The following is a 20,352-nucleotide window of genomic DNA, read 5'->3' on the forward strand; positions in this document are numbered from 1 at the left end:
CTCAGATCTGATTTGATGTTATATTTTATTCACATTAAGTGAAAAGGATTTGGTACAAGTTACAACAACTTAGAATACCCATCCCTAACATATTTACAATAATTTGATCATTGCAGTTACATTTATCACAAGAAAGGATTGACAGGAGACCATGAGAATAGACCAGGATACCAAATTGAGATTTTAAGTTAAATAATTTGTTGCCTTTAACTGATGCTTGTACAGAGAGAAAATTTGGGAAAAGATTCTACATGACCTTGGCACCACACGGCACCAAAAGTATTGGATGTAAGACAATGCTACGAGAATAACCTGACTCAGCTCATAAAAAATAACACATGAAAGAAAAGAATGAAAACAGTTCTCTTAAAGTAAACTACATTGTGTGGACAGAGTTTCTTTCAGAATGTTTATTCTCAGATCTATTTACCTGAAACACATTTGGTGGGAAAATATACAGAAATATTGTTTACCCATCTCCTTGGCAACCTTGAAAAGTTGTTTGGAATCAGCCTCCAAAGGGGTCATGTCAGCCTGGAACACCAGAGGTCAAGGTCATATATATTACATCTGTATTAGAACAGTCTTGTGCTACTGATTCAAATTCTAAACTAACTGAATTGAAGTCATGCAATTTTTTGATCAAATTGATTATTTGTATGGTGAGCTTATAATATAAAACAAATATGGAAAAATAAAGCACAAATGCAAAACTGATCTGTGTATTTCGGAAGTAGAAAGCCATATTTTACAAGGGCATATTGAACTCGTATAGTGATGAAATCAATCATAATGCTATACACCTTCTCAAGGATGTGCGCTGGTCGGTATCAAGAATATTTAACTTTTCCTTAGATATGTATTTCTATAATCTTTGTTATTTCTTCTAACTGACAAAATATAGAAAGAAGACGGTTTGTGTGCATTTTTTCCCACAAGGTGCACCTGTAAACAATTGTGCCAAATTCACACTTTGACATCTGACATCCCTGATGACATCATATAGTAATATGATGTCATACAATATGGTGACAGTGCAGTGCATAGTTTAAATAACATCGTGGCGCTTCTCTCATTCTGTAATGCTGTAAAATGGCTCCTACTCCACAATCTTGCAATATATTTCATTATCTGACTTTAGTCTGTGACTCTCGACTTCATCACTTCATATTGGCAAAAGACTGGCAATAAATATGTTGTTACAGGTCTCCCGATACATGACAGTTAGAGTTGCTTTGTGATCAAGCAGACATCCTTAAGGGACATTAATGAAACGTTAGAAGACAAAAAATATGGACAAGAACTTCTCTATATTTACAAAAGCATCATCAAACCCATCAATCCAAAAGGTAATAAATATGAAAAGAAAAGAAGTCTAAAGAGCAATCTTATATTATGTCATTGTCTTGGATTCCAAAGTTCATTGCGTAAAATAATTCAAATTATATTGATACGAGAAGGGAAATAACTCTTTGACTCATTCAAGCAGTGAATTTCTTTTTTCTCATTTCACTCAACAGACAAAATCTTGAGAGATCATTTTACACGAACTTTGTTTTGGGATTTTTAACTTTTATTTTGATCTCCCTTTGAAATAAATCTTTATACCAACAAAAAAAATCAAACAGGCCTAGTTATGGTCTTTTTGTTCACTGAGAAAAGATATATCAACACCCTAAAAGTTGGTTGGTCGGTTGGATGTTTAATGTCGCACTCTGCAATATTCCAGCCATACGACGGCGGTCTGTAAATAATCGAGTCTGGACCAGACAATCCAGTGATTAATATCATGAGCATCGATCCACGTAATTGAGATCAATGACATGCATCAACCAAGTCAGCGAGCCTGACCACCAGATCCCGTTAGTCGCCTCTTACGACAAGCATAGGCGCCTGCCTCACACCATAACAGGTAAACATGGAAAGCACATTTATCCATATATTGAGTTCATTCTTTAAAGCAACTGCATCTACATAATCAACTAATATTACTACGAAGCCTACACCAAGAACTGTCTCCTGTAATAACTAATATTTTATATAAAAAGACTTGAAGATGCAAAAAACGACATATCAGAATGCCTCAAAGAAAGGCCTACCTGGTCTAAGGGAGATAACTACATTTACATTAAGGATTTGTTATGTCACATGTGAGCACTTCTGAACTATATTTCTAAGTTCAAATCCACTCCTTGGAACTAACGTTGTCAGTGTTAAAAAACAACATGTTATAAAATCAATCTTAAAGAGGCTTGAAAAAAGATGTTAGGATAGCAAATATCTATTTATAAAACATCAGTATCCAAGCCAAGTCCTGAAATGGGAACAAATATTGAAACTATAGAATAATTAACTAAGACAAAACAACCTTTTTAGTTTCCATAACACATGGTAACAAGCAATAGACGAAACAGTTACATATGTTAATCACAAAATTCTAATAACAAATGAAAGTAAATAAAAATTATTTATTTGATAAATCAATAAAACTAAACAACACATGCCACAGTCAACGAAGCACGTATCAAATCATTCCAACACTTGCAAGGCACTCACTACTACATGTAAAATACCCCCACAAAAAACATGCAAACACTAAGTTTGAAACAAATGCCATGTTTTACAGCACCCCTTGTTCAAAAACTCAGATCACCAAAATTGTTGTTGTTGTGGTTGGTTTGTTGTTTAACGCCGCACTCAGGAATATTCCAGCTATATGACGGCGGTCTGTAAATAATCGAGTCTGGACCAGACAATCCAGTGATTAATATCATAAGCATCGATCCATACAATTGGGACCGATGACATGCATCAACAAAGTCAGCGAGTCTGACCACCCGATCCCGTTAGTCACCTTTTACGACAACACCAAAATTGAGATACAGCGAATCCTGGCATCTTAAAGAGATAAAGATCTTCTAACATTTGTCATGACCAATAGATAAACAAAGTTTTGTTTGTTTCACAGACATACCAACCACAAAGGAAATGTGTTAAATATATAATATTCATAATAATAATAATAATTATGATGAACACTGTTTCATCATGTTCAAATGAATTTTTTGCATTAGTTTTTATTTTAGAGGCTGTTCACAGCCTTGTACACTGATGAAATACTAACCCCTACCCATCAGGATAAATTCAACAAGCAAAATATCTTCTCTTTTTTGTCATGGCACAGTGTACCACTAAATCCGATTTGAAGAGCAGGTAAAAACATAACATAAATATTACATTCTTAAGTCAGATGGGAAAGCATGTTTGTATCTGATATCTGAGCCGTATCTTTAATCGATGAATATGTAGGGGCTCAGTCAAGATCAACGAAACATTTCATATGTTGGTATATCATGCAGGCTTGTTAAAATTTTATTTCTTGTTTCTTATGATCCAGACCCACCCCTAAACTTGCCCCAATCCCTGAATACATATTTTATTTCTAAGCACTGTTCAGAAATGACTTAAGAAAACAAGTTGCTCAAGCTCTTCCTGAAGCTTATCCTGAACACCTGGTGTCATCACTGATTGGTCATTTTTGTCATTGCCAGGCTACCATCAGGACCCACAGACTTTATACGCTGCAGGCACAAAAACTCAATCACCTCATTTCAAACAAGGAAACATTGCCACGCTGCCACCAGGACCCACAGACTTTAGACGCTGCAGGCACAAAAACTCAATTACCTCGTTTCAAACAAGGAAACATTGCCAGGCTACCATCAGGACCCACAGACTTTAGACACTGCAGGCACAAAAACTCAATCACCTCGTTTCAAACAAGGAAACATTGCCAGGCTGCCACCAGGACCCACAGACTTTAGACGCTGCAGGCACAAAAACTCAATCACCTCGTTTCAAACAAGGAAACATTGCCAGGCTGCCATCAGGACCCACAGACTTTAGACGCTGCAGGCACAAAAACTCAATCACCTTGTTTCAAACAAGGAAACATTGCCAGGCTACCATCAGAACCCACAGACTTTAGACGCTGCAGGCACAAAAACTCAATCACCTCGTTTCAAACAAGGAAACATTGCCAGGCTGCCACCAGGACCCACAGACTTTAGACGCTGCAGGCACAAAAACTCAATCACCTCGTTTCAAACAAGGAAACATTGCCAGGATGCCATCAGGACCCACAGACTTTAGACGCTGCAGGCACAAAAACTCAATCACCTCGTTTCAAACAAGGAAACATTGCCAGGCTGCCACCAGGACCCACAGACTTTAGACGCTGCAGGCACAAAAACTCAATCACCTCGTTTCAAACAAGGAAACATTGCCAGGCTGCCATCAGGACCCACAGACTTTAGACGCTGCAGGCACAAAAACTCAATCACCTCGTTTCAAACAAGGAAACAATGCCAGGCTACCATCAGGACCCACAGACTTTATACGCTGCAGGCACAAAAACTCAATCACCTCGTTTCAAACAAGGAAACATTGCCAGGCTGCCATCAGGACCCACAGACTTTAGACGCTGCAGGCACAAAAACTCAATCACCTTGTTTCAAACAAGGAACCATTGCCAGGCTACCACCAGGACCCACAGACTTTAGACGCTGCAGGCACAAAAACTCAATCACCTCGTTTCAAACAAGGAGACATTGCCAGGCTACCATCAGGACCCCAGACTTTAGACTAAACTCTTTAGGCTCTTCTGTAGCTTATTGTGAGAAAAATATTGACACATGAGTTTATTGCAGGCCAAAAGGGCCCATACAAGTTTGAAACTAGTTTGTCAGAATCACGTGGAGATAATCATGTAATACTATATCAGAAGAAACAAGGACATGCGCGGTAAACTTCATGGCCATGCTACACTGACTAAAATTGAATCGGTTTAATGATTCATTACGACATACTTTTTGTGATGAAATGGGAATCTCAGTGAAAAGTGTTCGCATCGAGTTCCAATTTTTAAGCGCATAGAACGCAAAAAAATTTGTACCTTAAAACCCTGCATATGTAGACATTCCTAAAAGCAATTGACTAGTAAACAGGTTTCTGAACTAAGAAAGTTTCATTGTAGTGAGATCTAGTGTTAGTGAATATGTTAAACACAATAAGGTCAGTATGTTGAAACAAATTGGTCAAATATGCTACTTTATAAATATCACTACAAGGAAGTGACGAATGCCCACAACACACAATACTAATACAATATGATTATATATCAACTTGACTAGCAAATAAAAATATGTAAAAGAAAAGTCCAAATCAAGCTGGCTAGTACTACAAAGCAAAGCTGAACGAAAAACATCCAAGGTCAATTAACAGCATCTCATTGCCTTGTTCTTGCTCTTGGAATTTTCTTTGGCCGCAGATGATTCTTCGTCCTTGCTGCGTTTTCCTGCATCACTTTTCCCCTGCCCGGTTGTCTCATTGCCTTTCTGGTCATTGCCTTTCTTGTCATTGCTTTTCTTGTCATTGCCTTTCTTTCCATCATCTTTTGCTTCGTCCTTTTTCTTATCTTTGCCTTTCTCATCTTTTTTTCCATCTTTTTTTTTATCATCATCCTTTTTTCCATCTTTATTCTTATCATCTTCCTTGTCTTTTTTCCCTTTGGCATTGTCTCTCCCTTTCTCTGATTTCTTTCCCTCCTCTGAAGCCTCCTTGTTATCATTATCTGATTTACCCTTGGAATTCTGGGAGGTTAAAAGCATTATGGGAAATTTCAAGAGTCTGTCATTATTCAACATGTATTCTCAAATAAAATGTTGAGTACCAAGCATATGAAGTAATTATAATTCTTGAAATGATTGTCAATGACTCAAGGTATTTAAATGTGACAAGATATCTACCAGTACCTATTGTCTGGTTTAATATTTAAGCTCATAAAACAGTAAATTAGCGCTTACAACTTACAAACTGACACAATTCAAGAAATGGTGTCCTTGTAATAACCAGTTGAACTCAATTTTAGATCCAAGGGAGATTCACTTGTCCTACCAAAATGGTGTCCTTGGTGCAACTCTGATCAGGAATTCCAGTATATGATACTGCTTATCTTTACCAAGGCAAGGGAGTTAACTGACAGTAGAGTCCAGTTTCCACCCTTGTCAAACTAGGATGAAATTTCTGAGCTCAATTGTAGTACCACCAGTGGCTTTTACGAGTTATGTCACTTTTATGTCCCTCCTATTGACCAATCAGATTCCATCTCTCATATCACTTGCATTTGCTTCTCACAAAATGGCGGCACACACTGAAGACGATCTGATTGATAATCGAGATCTATAATGTAATAAAATGGGTCCTACTTCACGAAGTGCATCAAATCACGTAAGCACCTTGATTAAACACATGAAAAAATTTGGAAAACATCTGTTGACGCTAAGTTGACGGTACACATGTTTTGCAAATCCTGCAATCGACCAAAATCCGCAAAGCAGTTTACAAACAGGATGTCGATTTTGTTCCGCAATTCTGATTGGACTATGTATAGACTCGTTATTCAAGCAAAAACAAAACTCCATAATTCCAGCATTCTTCGGCAAGGGTGAAACCGGTCTTTTATAGTCTTTTATAGTCTTTTATACTCCCTTGCCTTGGGAAGATGGTTACTGTTCCATAGAACATCACTTCTTATCACTCCAACCTTACAGTTCATCAAATAATCCATATACCACAATGAGTGAGTGAAGACGTTACACCTGCTACCATAGTTTCACAGGTAAGCCTAACGTGTGTTCAAACTCAGATATTAGCCCACTGTTCCATCGTGAACCAAAGATGTACATAGATGTTTATCTGTGCATAAACATATCAACCCTCCTGGACCATCATACTTCCACATGCCAAACATAACAAACTATGGTTGAAATCCATGTTCAGTGTCTAATTCTCTGACATGAGTTAAGTCCCCTTGTGATTAAGGACCAACATTTAATATCCTGGGTGGGGGGGGGGGGGGGGGGGGGGATTTTGTTAGAGACAGAAAAACGTCATCTGTCACATTGTCAAGACTTACATTTTATTTCGATGAAAGGAGAAGTTAAGTTTTTGTGACATATTTTGCCAATTTTTTTCAGGACATACAGCATGCCTATTAAACAACTTTTTTGTTGTATTAATTACCTGAGGCCAAAATTTACTTCTGAAAACCTCTGGAACAAATTAGTTTTTTTTAAAAATTCTCAGGCCCCCACCCAGAATATCAAATGCTCAGTCCTTATACCTGAGAGAATATGGCAGCCGTGTCTGGTGCAGTCTATTATTTGACGATGTAACTGTGATATACCAATACCAAACGCTGTGCAAATGCTTCACCAAACAACATGCTTCAAGACACATTCAAAATACTATTTTCTCAATCTGATGAAGTTACAATATTCAGATTTTCATTGTGACATATTGTTTTACATTTTTTTTTTAAATTAATAATTTATTAAGAGACAGCCTTCGTTGAATTTCAGCATTGAAGAACTTTTATTTTCAAAGACACACCCAAAGTATTTCTACCTTTTACTGGTACAACACATGAAGTCACCTCCTACCTATTCCCATGTAGTCATATTTGTTTGTTTTCATTCATTATTTAATATTTGTTGGAACAGGTATATATGTTTCATACAGAATATTCATTACAATGATACATTTTGTTGATACTATTATTCAGTGACTATTTACGGTCAGGAACTAGGGTTATGAGGATGGCTTCTTTCTAGGAAATAGCTTCCTTGACTATACGAACTGGCTTGACTATAGGAACTGGCTTGACTATAGGAACTGGCTTGACTATAGGAACTGGCTTGACTCTATGCACTGGCTTGACTCTATGCACTGGCAGTAGGACTATATGACCTATATACAACACGGAATGATGAAGCGATGTAAGATCATCTTACATTGCAATGATTACAGTGATGTCTTGTTAGCCAGGTTGAAACAAGAAGTGAGATATTACCTGGTTTACAGTTTATGTATGAAAAGGATTTGTCATCAAAATGCTTATCAAAGTGAAATATTTTTTTATTGAGCTTTTAAACGTATGATAATGGTGAAATAAAAACCTGGAAAAAAGCACCAAATACAAAATATTTCCACATTAAGTAGCCATCTTTTGTTAAACATATCTTGCATAATTTTCTGTTTACATATGACATACTCAAACTGTAATTTATGAACCTCCAGTGACATCTCCCTACTGTTCTCCAGTCAAGTTAGACCTCATAAACAGGGATGTAATGATATCCTGAGGATTATATATAATATCCAAGGGATTTTAGTAATACAACTTCAGTTTAGATTGTAACATATGAATGTTTCTCACTAGAAATTTTGTTTTGCATTTTAACACAATGTAATAAAATGTAAAATCAAATGACAAATGTTTTCTTTATATTCCTCAGGATTGAACTCGCAACCTTTATATCTTTAGCCCAGTGAGTGTACCAGTAGGCTACAGTCACTGATAAATCAAGTACCATACGCCAGCAAAAGATATTTTATGCCTGTTTCCTAAGGTTCATGAAAAATTTGAAACATAAACTTGTTGATAAATGTAATTTTATGCTTCTTTTCTTAGTTTAAATGTTAGATAAAACACTGAAATACATTTTCTAATTGTAACTGTCCCAAAGGGAGACAATTATTTGACTCCTATCTTTTTTGTTTCCTCTGCGTCTTTGCATAATCATATGTACCAGACTTCAGCAGGAATCGATGGTATATTAGACATTTATTAGAATGAGACCAATGTACGATTTGTTGAATTTGGAACAAAATGTACAGCTGTTTCAATCAGAGGTGGTTACTGTGGTTTGAAACCTCTGATTGACCAATCATAATTATTTTGTAAAATTATTGTTCCATTCTATTTACATATGAGAAATTAATTATCAATGGACCTGTAAACCAAGTAATTACCCAAAAACTTAGGATGGTGAAGGGTGGAGACAATTTGACATCAATTTATTCTGTAGGTAAGTTTGTATTAGCAGTTCATTTCTAAAGAGGATTTAAGCCAAAATTGTAAAATTGTTCTTAGAAAATAAATTGCTGATTTGATCAAATTAAAATCTTTAAGCCAAAGTCACATTATCATAACAAATGAAGTTCAGTGCTTTTCCTTAAACATTGGAAATACATTCAAGTGATTCTATGTACAATGATCTTTAGTTCAAGGCTCTTATTAGTCAAACATGCACAGCATACAAAGTGCTGATTGGTTAACATGCACAGCATACTGAGTGCTGATTGGTTGAACATGCACATTACACTAAGTGCTGACTGGCTGAACATCATACTCAATGTTGATTGGTTACCTCTTTGTTACCATCAGGGTCATAACGATCACCCCAATACATCTGATAAGAGTGATCTATTCCTAAAGACTCCTGTCAAGTGCAGATAGGAAGAAATATCAAAAATGTCAAAACATGTTGAATTATGAACAAAGGAAAATCAACTGAAAAATAATCATGTGCAGATTATAAATGCTTTCAAATCAAATATAAAAAAAACATTATCATTTTTCAGCATTAATATCTGAAATTTGAAACATTATCACAAAGTGGAATAATGTACCAGATGTAAGGATAAACAAAATAATAATCTTGGTTCTCAGGCACCGCCAGCTTCATCACAAAGTCTGCAGCGCGTTTCCTTGTTATTTCCATATATTTTTTAAAAACTTAAAAATACTTAAATATTCCAAATCCAACAGTAGTCAAATACTGTATTCCAGTATTTTACTCATCAAGGAATACATTTATGTATGGAGGCCCTTTCCCAGGTTGATTGAACACAACTTTTTATTTGGTTACACAACTGTTTATTTAGTTACATACTAGTTTGGACCCCCCCCCCCCCAAAAAAAAAGACACCACCAGCCCACACTATATTTTCAAAAAACATTGCCTGAGAACCAATTCTTTTATTTTATTAAGCCTAACACATGTTGAAGTACAATCTCATTAAAATCAGATCTTTTAATCCAATTTGATACCTCAATCAGTCAAGATTTGATGCCTCTCAATAGGAAGACACGTCAGGGGAACATGCCAATCAGTGTTGAGGATTCTAAATTTATCAGCAAGCGAAGCATTTGGAGCAGCATATCTGAATTTCTGTATCTCAAAAATGAATGTAAACAGGCAGTTCCAAATGGAGAAAAATAACACCTTTACTGAGTTATTTTATGCATAGTTCAAAAAGGATGTACAATGGAGGGACCGTTTCTGTTTTGTGCAGACTTCCAAATGGGGACAGATAGTTGTTTAAGAAATAGTTGAATAGCTTATGAAAGCTGACATCTGATTGGCTCAAAACAAATATTAATTGGGCACTCTTAGTTCACTCAGTGTTCACCTGACAGACCTTCTATGCTTGTGGCTGAAGTGTAACATTTCTAGAAAGTCTACATACAAGTAGAGGCCAAAAAACTTTCAATTCCGATGATAGGATTTACACCCACGGACCTTCTGATGCCAGGTCAGACGCTTTGTCTACATGACCAGAAAAGTTAACCATGTCAGCAAGCTAACAAGGTAAGAGTGTCATCTATGGGATGACTCTGCTACTCCTCAACAAACCGAAGGCACGTCCCTGGCCACATAGTTGGATACTGAGCCTTAATGAACCTTATCAGCCCTACATTGGGCGCTAATGCAGTAGCCATAAAATTTCCAATTTCAGGGATGGGATTCGAACCACAGGCATTCTGACCCAAGGACGGACACCTTGTCCACATGACCAAAGAGCTGACAAGGTGGATAACTCCACGTCCTGCTACATTCAGACTTTCTTGTGAGCGTGATGAGGACTTTGACTAAGATGATGAATGACAATAGTTCTGAAAAGTGACATCATCATCAACTGTTTGTGAGAAATAGAGATGAATTGTGAGCCAGGTATCACTGAGTTATCAGGCAACTAGTCACTTATCAAAATAGTGAGTTGGGTTTTCAATTATGTATGTCAAAAGAGTCTACTCATTGCTGGAGGAAAGCCTGATGTGATGCAGGTCTTAGACAGAACCACTTTGGTGAAATGTGTAATATGGTGCAGACAGACCATCATGCTAAGGGACATGACTATGAGACCTTTGGACCACTGGCCCATCCTTGAATCAGCAATTGTGAAAGAAGTTTATAACATGTCTATTTAAAGCATGCATTTAGAATTTTTAGAGACGTGTATCCACACGTTTCAAATGTCTCTATCACAGAAGTGGACCTAGGAGATCAGGGAAATATTTAGGGGTTTCAAATTTAAATTCTTCAGGGTTTTTTATATAATAGTTTTTTTATTCAAAATGTGATGAGAGTATCTATACTGATGATTTTGAATTTCAAGGCTATCATCATATTATATGAAAGTCATTGGGAACCATCTGTGACTTTGAAATCATTCGAACCCCTTGAACATCCCCCCCGATTCTGCCACTGTAACATCCGATGGTGTGAGCACAAAACTGGGGTATGAATTTACACTACATCAGCCAGACAGGGCCTGTGATGGTCATCCTTTGTAGCCCCATTCCTTCACTAATGTAGCCAGTAGACTGAGACTTAGCTTCATTGTTTATTTGTATATTTAAATAAGCATGGATCTAGTTAAAAATAATTTACCTTTTTCTTGTCATTGATTTTGGGAAGCTTGGTGACATGGCTATCGTCTTTGGATTTCTTCTGAGATTCTTTCTTGGTATCATTCTTCTTGTCACTTTCATCCTTCATGAAAAATAAAAATTACAGGAGAATGTAATTCATTATTCAAGTAAATATAAGGAACAAATCAACATAAAGTCTGATGACAGTGAAATGTATAAAAGATCAAACAAATACAAAAATAAAAGTGTGCAAAAAAATAAAAAATCTTATTTAAAAAATCTTTTATGTCATCTTTGTGTATAGTTTTCAGTTTAACTTTATTCAGTAAATTCTACTTTCAACACATCAAGGCTATAAATGATAAAGGAACATATCACAGTTAGTAATGATATGCATCAGTAAAACAAATAAAGTTTGTTGATGAAGTGTTTGAATGATCCACCATTACATGAAACACAAGCTGTCCAAATGCTCAACAAATCAAGGGAGACAACTCTATAGAGCTTTAAGACCTCCTCCGTGGTCTGGTGGTAGAGCGCCCGCCCAGAGAGCAGAAGGTTTGAGGTTCGATCCCTGGCCGCGTCATACCAAAAGACATTAAAAGATGCACTAGGCATTCAGGGACTAGAACAAGGACTGGTCGGTTCGGAGTCAGTATACTGTGTCTGAGTGGGGTATTGATGTTAAACTGGTATCTCAGTGGGCTAGCACTATAAATTGGCATCAGTCCGGACTAGTACAGGCAGCCACACACACAGACACACACGTGCATGCATGTTGCTATATAAGTGCAATAATCTTGAACATGACGTTTAACTCAATTTCACCTCACCTTACCTATTGAGCATTAAAAATATAAGCACTTCAAACATTTATTCTTTTCATATTTAGGTAAGTTTTCTACTGTTTTTCAACTTTATGAACTATGAAATAACATAATTAACTATATTTCCACTTCACCTCTAGCCACATATTAATAGGGAAAAAATAACCCTGGAACCACCAGTATTTGAATTTGCTACTACATAAATACAGTAATTATAACATTATTCATGCAACAAATGCTACAAATCTACTCTTTCTACTGTAACACCGAGCAATACTACAAAAAAACAACACTATCTATACAAGCATCAAGTTATACACACTACAGCCATACAACACTATCTATACAAGCATCGAGTTATACACACTACAGCCATACAACACTATCTATACAAGCATTGAGTTATACACACTACAGCCATACAACACTATCTATACAAGCATCGAGTTATACACACTACAGCCATACAACACTATCTATACAAGCATCGAGTTATACACACTACAGCCATACAACACTATCTATACAAGCATCTAGTTATACACACTACAGCCATACAACACTATCTATACAAGCATCGAGTTATACACACTACAGCCATACAACACTATCTATACAAGCATCGAGTTATACACACTACAGCCATACAACACTATCTATACAAGCATCGAGTTATACACACTACAGCCATACAACACTATCTATACAAGCATCAAGTTATACACGCTACAGCCATACAACACTATCTATACAAGCATCGAGTTATACACACTACAGCCATACAACACTATCTATACAAGCATCGAGTTATACACACTACAGCCATACAACACTATCTATACAAGCATCGAGTTATACACACTACAGCCAAACAACACTATCTATACAAGCATCTAGTTATACACACTACACCCATACAACACTATCTATACAAGCATCTAGTTATACACACTACAGCCATACAACACTATCTATACAAGCATCGAGTTATACACACTACAGCCATACAACACTATCTATACAAGCATCGAGTTATACACACTACAGCCATACAACACTATCTATACAAGCATCAAGTTATACACGCTACAGCCATACAACACTATCTATACAAGCATCGAGTTATACACACTACAGCCATACAACGCTATCCATGCAAGCATCGAGTTATACACACTACAGCCATACAACACTATCTATACAAGCATCGAGTTATACACACTACAGCCATTCAACACTATCTATATAAGCATCGAGTTATACACACTACAGCCATACAACACTATCTATACAAGCATCGAGTTATACACACTACAGCCATACAACACTATCTTTACAAGCATCAAGTTATACACACTACACCCATACAACACTATCTATACAAGCATCGAGTTATACACACTACAGCCATACAACGCTATCCATGCAAGCATCGAGTTATACACACTACAGCCATACAACACTATCTATACAAGCATCGAGTTATACACACTACAGCCATTCAACACTATCTATATAAGCATCGAGTTATACACACTACAGCCATACAACACTATCTATACAAGCATCGAGTTATACACACTACAGCCATACAACACTATCTTTACAAGCATCAAGTTATACACACTACACCCATACAACACTATCTATACAAGCATCGAGTTATACACACTACAGCCATACAACACTATCTATACAAGCATTGAGTTATACACACTACAGCCATACAACACTATCTATACAAGCATCGAGTTATACACGCTACAGCCATACAACACTATCTATACAAGCATCGAGTTATACACACTACAGCCATACAACACTATCTATACAAGCATGAAGCATGGCATTGACAGCCATGCTCAAACATAATTTAGCGGCAAACAATGTTGGATTAAGACAAAATGAAGCTGTGTTTGTGACTGATACTGTATTTTCCTTTTCAACTTACAATGGACGGTAGTTTGTTGCTCTTTGCATCATCATCATCTGACTCAAAATCTGAATCATACTTGCCATCTGAATCTTCCCCCTTCTGTGGATGAAATGAAACAATTTTGCATTATATGGCACAAACAAGTTGAACAAGACCACAGTAATTCAACTGTTAAATTTGCATCCACATTTTAGAAAGTTTGAGGCAGGAGACATTTGTATTTTGTTTAAACGAACTGGCCCATGAATCTGTGTACAGTAACTGTTGATGGATGTTATTCACGTGAAACATCTGTTGTTGTTTAATGCCATACTCAGCAATATTACAGCTGGCAATCTGTAAATAATCGAGTCTGGACCACACAATCCAGTGACTGATGTCATTGTTGTTGCTGGGTAACTTCTGATATATTCTTACTCCGAATCCCGACGGGTTACTATTTCTTTTATGAATCAGGATATTCTCAATTTTCTTAAGATAATATATATTCAGACCTTTTCATTTTTTAGCAGGAAGCTAATTAGGAACCAAAGGCCTATCACTGTTATTTTGGACACAGCATATGATATACCCTAAGACACAGGTCAGATTGCACAGTTAGTTATCAAAGTCATCATCCCAACACAACATCACAACACAACATGACAACACAACATGACATATTTCATTAAGTAAGGTTATCATCAAACTACAACACAGATTTATGAAGTCCACCACCAATGCAGACTGTTAACATCATCACTTGACTATAGGTACTGTAGCTTACCGATCTCTTCGCCTTGCCACGGGGGGTGTCATCATAGTCTTTGGTGGAGTAGGCCCACAGGTCCATGAGGTAGCGACGCTGCTGGTACTCCTCCTCCTACAGCATCGCAACAGCGTCAACAGGACAGTGACATAATTAGGAAGTAAACGTGTTTTCAGATTTGCAGGGGTTAGTAAGTATTTTGCCCATTTATTTGAAAATGTTGAGATTTCAACATACACACACAAAGCTGAAAACTTATAGTGATTATTGACAATTAAGTGAACTTTCACCCATATGAAACTGAGATGAAAAATAAATTCACTTTGTGAGAATGCAGAGAAATGAACAAAATTCTGATTTAGATCAAATTAAATAAATAAATAAATAAATTAAGTATGCACTTTGTCAGGCCACATACCCCATTATTTAAACTTGAGATCAAGTAAAAATAAAGAAATGTATACAACTGCAGAGATAATTCAGATTTAATAAAAGATTTAGCCCATTTGACTGCAGCAGATTAGTCAGTCTGTTATTTATTTACTTGTGTGTTACTGTTCCAGATGTAAAACAACAATCACTATACATGACTATCTCCCTCTCACCCAGTCTTCTTTGTTGTATATCGGCTGTACAGTTTCCAGACGACGAGCGATGGTGACGTTCTCCTCCGCAATCTTCTCAAGCTGCTTATGTTTGTAGGGATAGTTCAGGCTGAAGCAGAGGTTTGCATTTACACAAGACATTACTGTAACAGAAATCCTCAGACCATCATTCCATTTAGTTTCACACATGTGAAGGTGGTAGCTGTGTAGTTAAAGCATTTACTTGTCGCAAAAAGGTTTAATATTCTACATGGGACAATGATCAAAGCCCATTTTTCTATTCCCCCTACCTCCTAACCTCAGTGATGATATTGCCAGAATATTGATAATAATGGTGGAATAACTCCCTGACACATGTGAAAAACTGAATGTAGTGAGTGAATGTTGTTTTACACCACTGAGAACATGTGCAATGATTTCATCATCAAACCATGATGACATGCAATCAGTCAAGTCATCAACTCTGACCACCAGATGTTCTCCAGCTCTCTTTCACAATAAGCAGTTGAATCTATTCTTCCTAGGATTATCCCAAGGATAGCAAGTATCCAAAGTGCATCTCACACAGGAGACCTTCATCTAACTGACCTTCATATCACACACTCAAGATGACCTTCATCTAACTGACCTGCATCTCACACACTCCAGGTGACCTTCATCTAACTGACCTTCATATCACACACTCAAGATGACCTTCATCTAACTGACCTTCATCTCACACACTCCAGGTGACCTTCACCTGACTGACCTGCATCTCACACACTCCAGGTGACCTTCACCTAACTGACCTTCATCTCACACACTCCAGGTGACCTTCACCTAACTGACCTGCATCTCACACACTCCAGGTGACCTTCACCTAACTGACCTGCATCTCACACACTCCTGGTGACCTTCACCTAAGTGACCTGCATCTCACACACTCCAGGTGACCTTCACCTAACTGACCTTCATCTCACACACTCCAGGTGACCTTCACCTAACTGACCTTCATCTCACACACTCCAGGTGACCTTCACCTAACTGACCTGCATCTCACACACTCCAGGTGACCTTCACCTAACTGACCTTCATCTCACACACTCCAGGTGACCTTCACCTAACTGACCTGCGGGGCTCATGCTCCAGGTTCCAGTTGTCAATGCGTCCATGCGTCCTCATGATCTGCGTCATCTTCTGCAGCAGCAGCTTGTTCTCGTGATCCACCTCTGCCATCTTCTCCTCCTCTTTCTGGAATAAAGGTCAAGGTCATTTCTAAATGTCAGAATTACATAAATAATTCTGTCATCACACGACCTAATAAAGCAGTTAACTATTTTAATGGAACCAGTCTTTTGACAAGTGGTTTTAGATTTGTGGACGTTATTGATTAGTCTATTTAATGGACAGTAGTTTTATTTGGAAATATTAATTTCCATGCATCACCTGCACATCACTGAAAACAAATATAATGTTTATGGACATTGTAAACACAAAATATTTTTCCATGGCACTCTCAAGTCTTGTAACTGTGAACATACAGGACAACTGATTCTGCCTAGTAAGCGGAACGCAGAGAAAATCAAAGTTGTAATAATATTGATCAAACTAATTAATGAGAGCACCATCCTTTTTGTCAACCAAATGCCCCGCTTTTTTAACATGAGATCATAAAAATATCTACATAAAAAATTGTATTCAAATACAGAGAAAATTTAGAAGATTTCCAGGTTTCTAGTTTCTTTTACAATGAGGGTTCCAGGGGGCAAACAGAATATATGATACACACAGTTTGTGTCCTTTTACTCATAAATGTATTGCCTTTGGGGAATGCAACACAAGCAAGCTTGGGAACAAATGGGTGAACATTCGGAACATACCTCGCACTGACCATTTCTAGATGGAGCCTGGGATTTTGTTCAACAGATTCTCTAAATTTGAGTTTTCAAATTGTGAAATTTCAGCGCATCAAATACTCACTAACCCCCAAATACATGAAAACACATAATTCTATCGATATTGTTAATACATTCAGTTCATAACCAATTCATCAATCAGCTCATGACACAATTCCATTTGTTTGCAATTGATTTTTCACAGAAACAGACTTTGTTGTTTGACAAAGCAGTCAGCCATTTCAAGCTATATTCCGTCCCCCTGTAAGTAACCAAGTCTAGGCCATCCCATACACTTGTCATAGGTCTCTCTAAATTCAAGAACATTGGCAGTAATATTTGACCAAAACGAAATAATATATCCTCAAGAAAGTTCTTTGCCAAGGGAGATAACCCCTCATATGCCATTATGCACGCTATCCTGACTAAAGCACATGAAGCATCACAGAATCTCCCTCTTTGGTCTCATTGCGTGGTCCGGCATCTGAGGGGAATGCATGTGGGGAATCTATACACATTCGTTCTTTCGTTCGTTCGTTCGTTCGTTCGTTCGTTCGTTCGTTCGTTCGTTCGTTCATTCGTTGGTTGCTGGACGCCGCACTCAGCAATAACCCAACTATATGATGGCGATCTGTAAATAATCAAGATGGAACAGACAATCCAGTGATTGAAATCATGAGCATCGATCCACACAGTTGGGATACTACGACATGCATCAACCAGTCAGTGAGCCTGACCACCCAATCCCGCTAGTCGCCTCTTACAACAAGCATAGTCTCCTTTTATGGCGATCATGGGTTGTTAAAGACCTATTCTATCCCAGATGTTCACGGGTCGGTGAGATCTGTGAGTTGTGTAGTTAAGGGGACTGAGGGGCACTGTAGACCTAGGAAATAAACAACAATATCAGTTTTGAAACATTTAGTGCAATCAGCACGAATTTCACTGACCCACTTTCACAGATATGGAAACTTCATAGAACAAACCAGATGACGTCACTATTGAAAGTAACGCACCTATCCCTATCCCAATGACGTCACCTAACAATGTGACCCAGGATGATGTTTCTAAAATTACTAAAATCAACAAAGTTTAATTCCCACTGACAGGAACACAACTGATACATTTCAAAATCATTGGAAAAGGTTTTCCTAATTTGTTAAAGTTTGCATATTCTATTGGACAAGAAAGGACCCTATCACATATTTCATTTGCTGACATCCTGAGATTTAAAGGGGCACTGATCTAACGCAATTCCCCGGACTGGTTGTTGCCTTTGTTATTGTTTTTTTCCCCGTGAGTACCCGGATGATACGCAACGCAACTGAGCGTGACCAGAGACTGGGCTACCGTCTGCAAGGACAGCTAAATAAACTTGGAGGCTGGAGGCAATATTTGTTTTACGCATTTTTGCATAAACACTGATTGGTTAACTGTGATCTATAAAGATTTCGACAAAGGGCACATGTTAATTAATTTCTTCAGCCTAAACAAACAGACAAAAAGAACGGCGGAGCTCATCGGAAGCGTCATTTGGAAATACCCCAGATGGTTATAGTTTAATACAAAAAAAGTATCCATGCAGTGAAAGCAATTTCGGATTTCGGATTGCGTCTATCATACGATTCATACTCCCTTGTTGTCATCCACGTGTTCTCGTATAACCCTACACTTGTGTATTTGTCGTCATTCACTTGATTCTCAGTTAATGAATTTATTACAGGTACAATTAGTGGTAGCACCACTTAGATTACCTGACAAAGGTTCCCATTTGACATTTATTGTGTCTGGGGGTAATTATTCAATCTAAATCCAGGTTTGAAGTGAGGTGAAATGTGTGTTATGTAATATGCACGTGGCAGCCCAGCAAGAGATGAATGATCAGTTGATTTACTTTTTTTGTAAATCAACGGATCGTTCCTAGTCATCAAAGGATTAACAGAAAATACGTTGATTGATTAATCACTGTTATCTTGCACAGTGGATATGTCAAAAGTGAGAGTTTACATGTATAGGTTTACTAAAACAAAGGGAATACACTCTTATCATAGCGTGAAGTGCCGATGTAAAAACAACATACTTTGTTCAAAGGGTTAACTGATAATACGTTGATTGGTTGATCATTGTTATCAATCACTCAATGGATTTTTTAGGAACCGTGGACGTTATGAAAATAGTTGGCACGTGGGCTTTCTCAGCCGACCCTTGAGACTTGACACCTATGTGAAACACCTGAAACAATCCAAGTGATCAGTTGAGAAACGAACACGGGTTATAATATCCCGAAACGATACATACCTTTTTTAAATATTTGATTGTTACAGAGACACGTGACATCGAATATGTTTCTTTGTACAGCTGCAGACGAGTGCGATATTGTTCCTTTGTGTGGATATTCACGGATACATTCCTCGAACAAGGAAGCTGCCTAACATTTATACACATAAATTTGGTAGGTTGTAATTATGGTATTTGCATTTTGTTTTCCTTCATTTGAACCGATTCGTTCTTGTTTCTCTACGTCTTGGTTGGGAAATTCTTCAATGCGCGATAGACGTTGTTTTCACCGGTCTTTTCCTTTGTAAGCGTGTATATATCACCGTCAATTTGTGAAATGTGATTCACTCAGGCAATTTATAAAATGTGTAAATATGTCAGTCATTTTGACTAAATAATCTGTCAAGATTGATTAAGACGATCACAAAAGGTTATTATGTAGGATTAGAAGTCAAACAACATAGAAATGTACTTTTCAACGTAACATTTTCAGTCTCTTGGTGATGACATTAAACATCAAAATGT

The 20,352-nt window shown here is 37.3% G+C and overlaps 2 protein-coding genes across 2 annotated transcripts in view; one reads left to right on the top strand and one right to left on the bottom strand.

Annotated features, from left to right (window-relative positions):
- The window catches only part of LOC139442857 (uncharacterized), a 134,316-nt gene that overhangs the window by 85,405 nt on the left and 28,559 nt on the right, over window positions 1-20,352 (bottom strand). The window contains exons 3-9 of the mRNA XM_071223760.1: window positions 16,785-16,906; window positions 15,677-15,785; window positions 15,090-15,185; window positions 14,339-14,422; window positions 11,580-11,681; window positions 5,295-5,651; window positions 474-534 (exon numbers count right to left, since the gene is read on the bottom strand). Of these exons, the coding sequence (XP_071079861.1) occupies window positions 474-534; window positions 5,295-5,651; window positions 11,580-11,681; window positions 14,339-14,422; window positions 15,090-15,185; window positions 15,677-15,785; window positions 16,785-16,906 (931 nt within the window). The remainder of the gene's footprint in view (window positions 1-473; window positions 535-5,294; window positions 5,652-11,579; window positions 11,682-14,338; window positions 14,423-15,089; window positions 15,186-15,676; window positions 15,786-16,784; window positions 16,907-20,352) is intronic.
- On the top strand, window positions 12,242-13,906 carry LOC139442153 (uncharacterized). The gene is made up of 3 exons (XM_071222955.1): window positions 12,242-12,252; window positions 13,435-13,542; window positions 13,840-13,906. The coding sequence occupies exons 1-3, from the start codon at window positions 12,242-12,244 to the stop codon at window positions 13,904-13,906; spliced, it is 186 nt and encodes a 61-aa protein (XP_071079056.1).

Source organism: Haliotis cracherodii, unplaced genomic scaffold (genome assembly GCF_022045235.1).
Source record: "Haliotis cracherodii isolate W230 unplaced genomic scaffold, xgHalCrac1.p SCAF_5, whole genome shotgun sequence".
Lineage (NCBI taxonomy): Eukaryota > Metazoa > Mollusca > Gastropoda > Lepetellida > Haliotidae > Haliotis > Haliotis cracherodii.

Excerpts from the sequence above, each read along its gene's own strand:
- LOC139442153 (XM_071222955.1), top strand. Across the intron at positions 13,543-13,839 it reads AGCCATACAACGCTATCCAT|CCATACAACACTATCTATAC; the intron begins GCAAGCATCGAG and ends TACACACTACAG.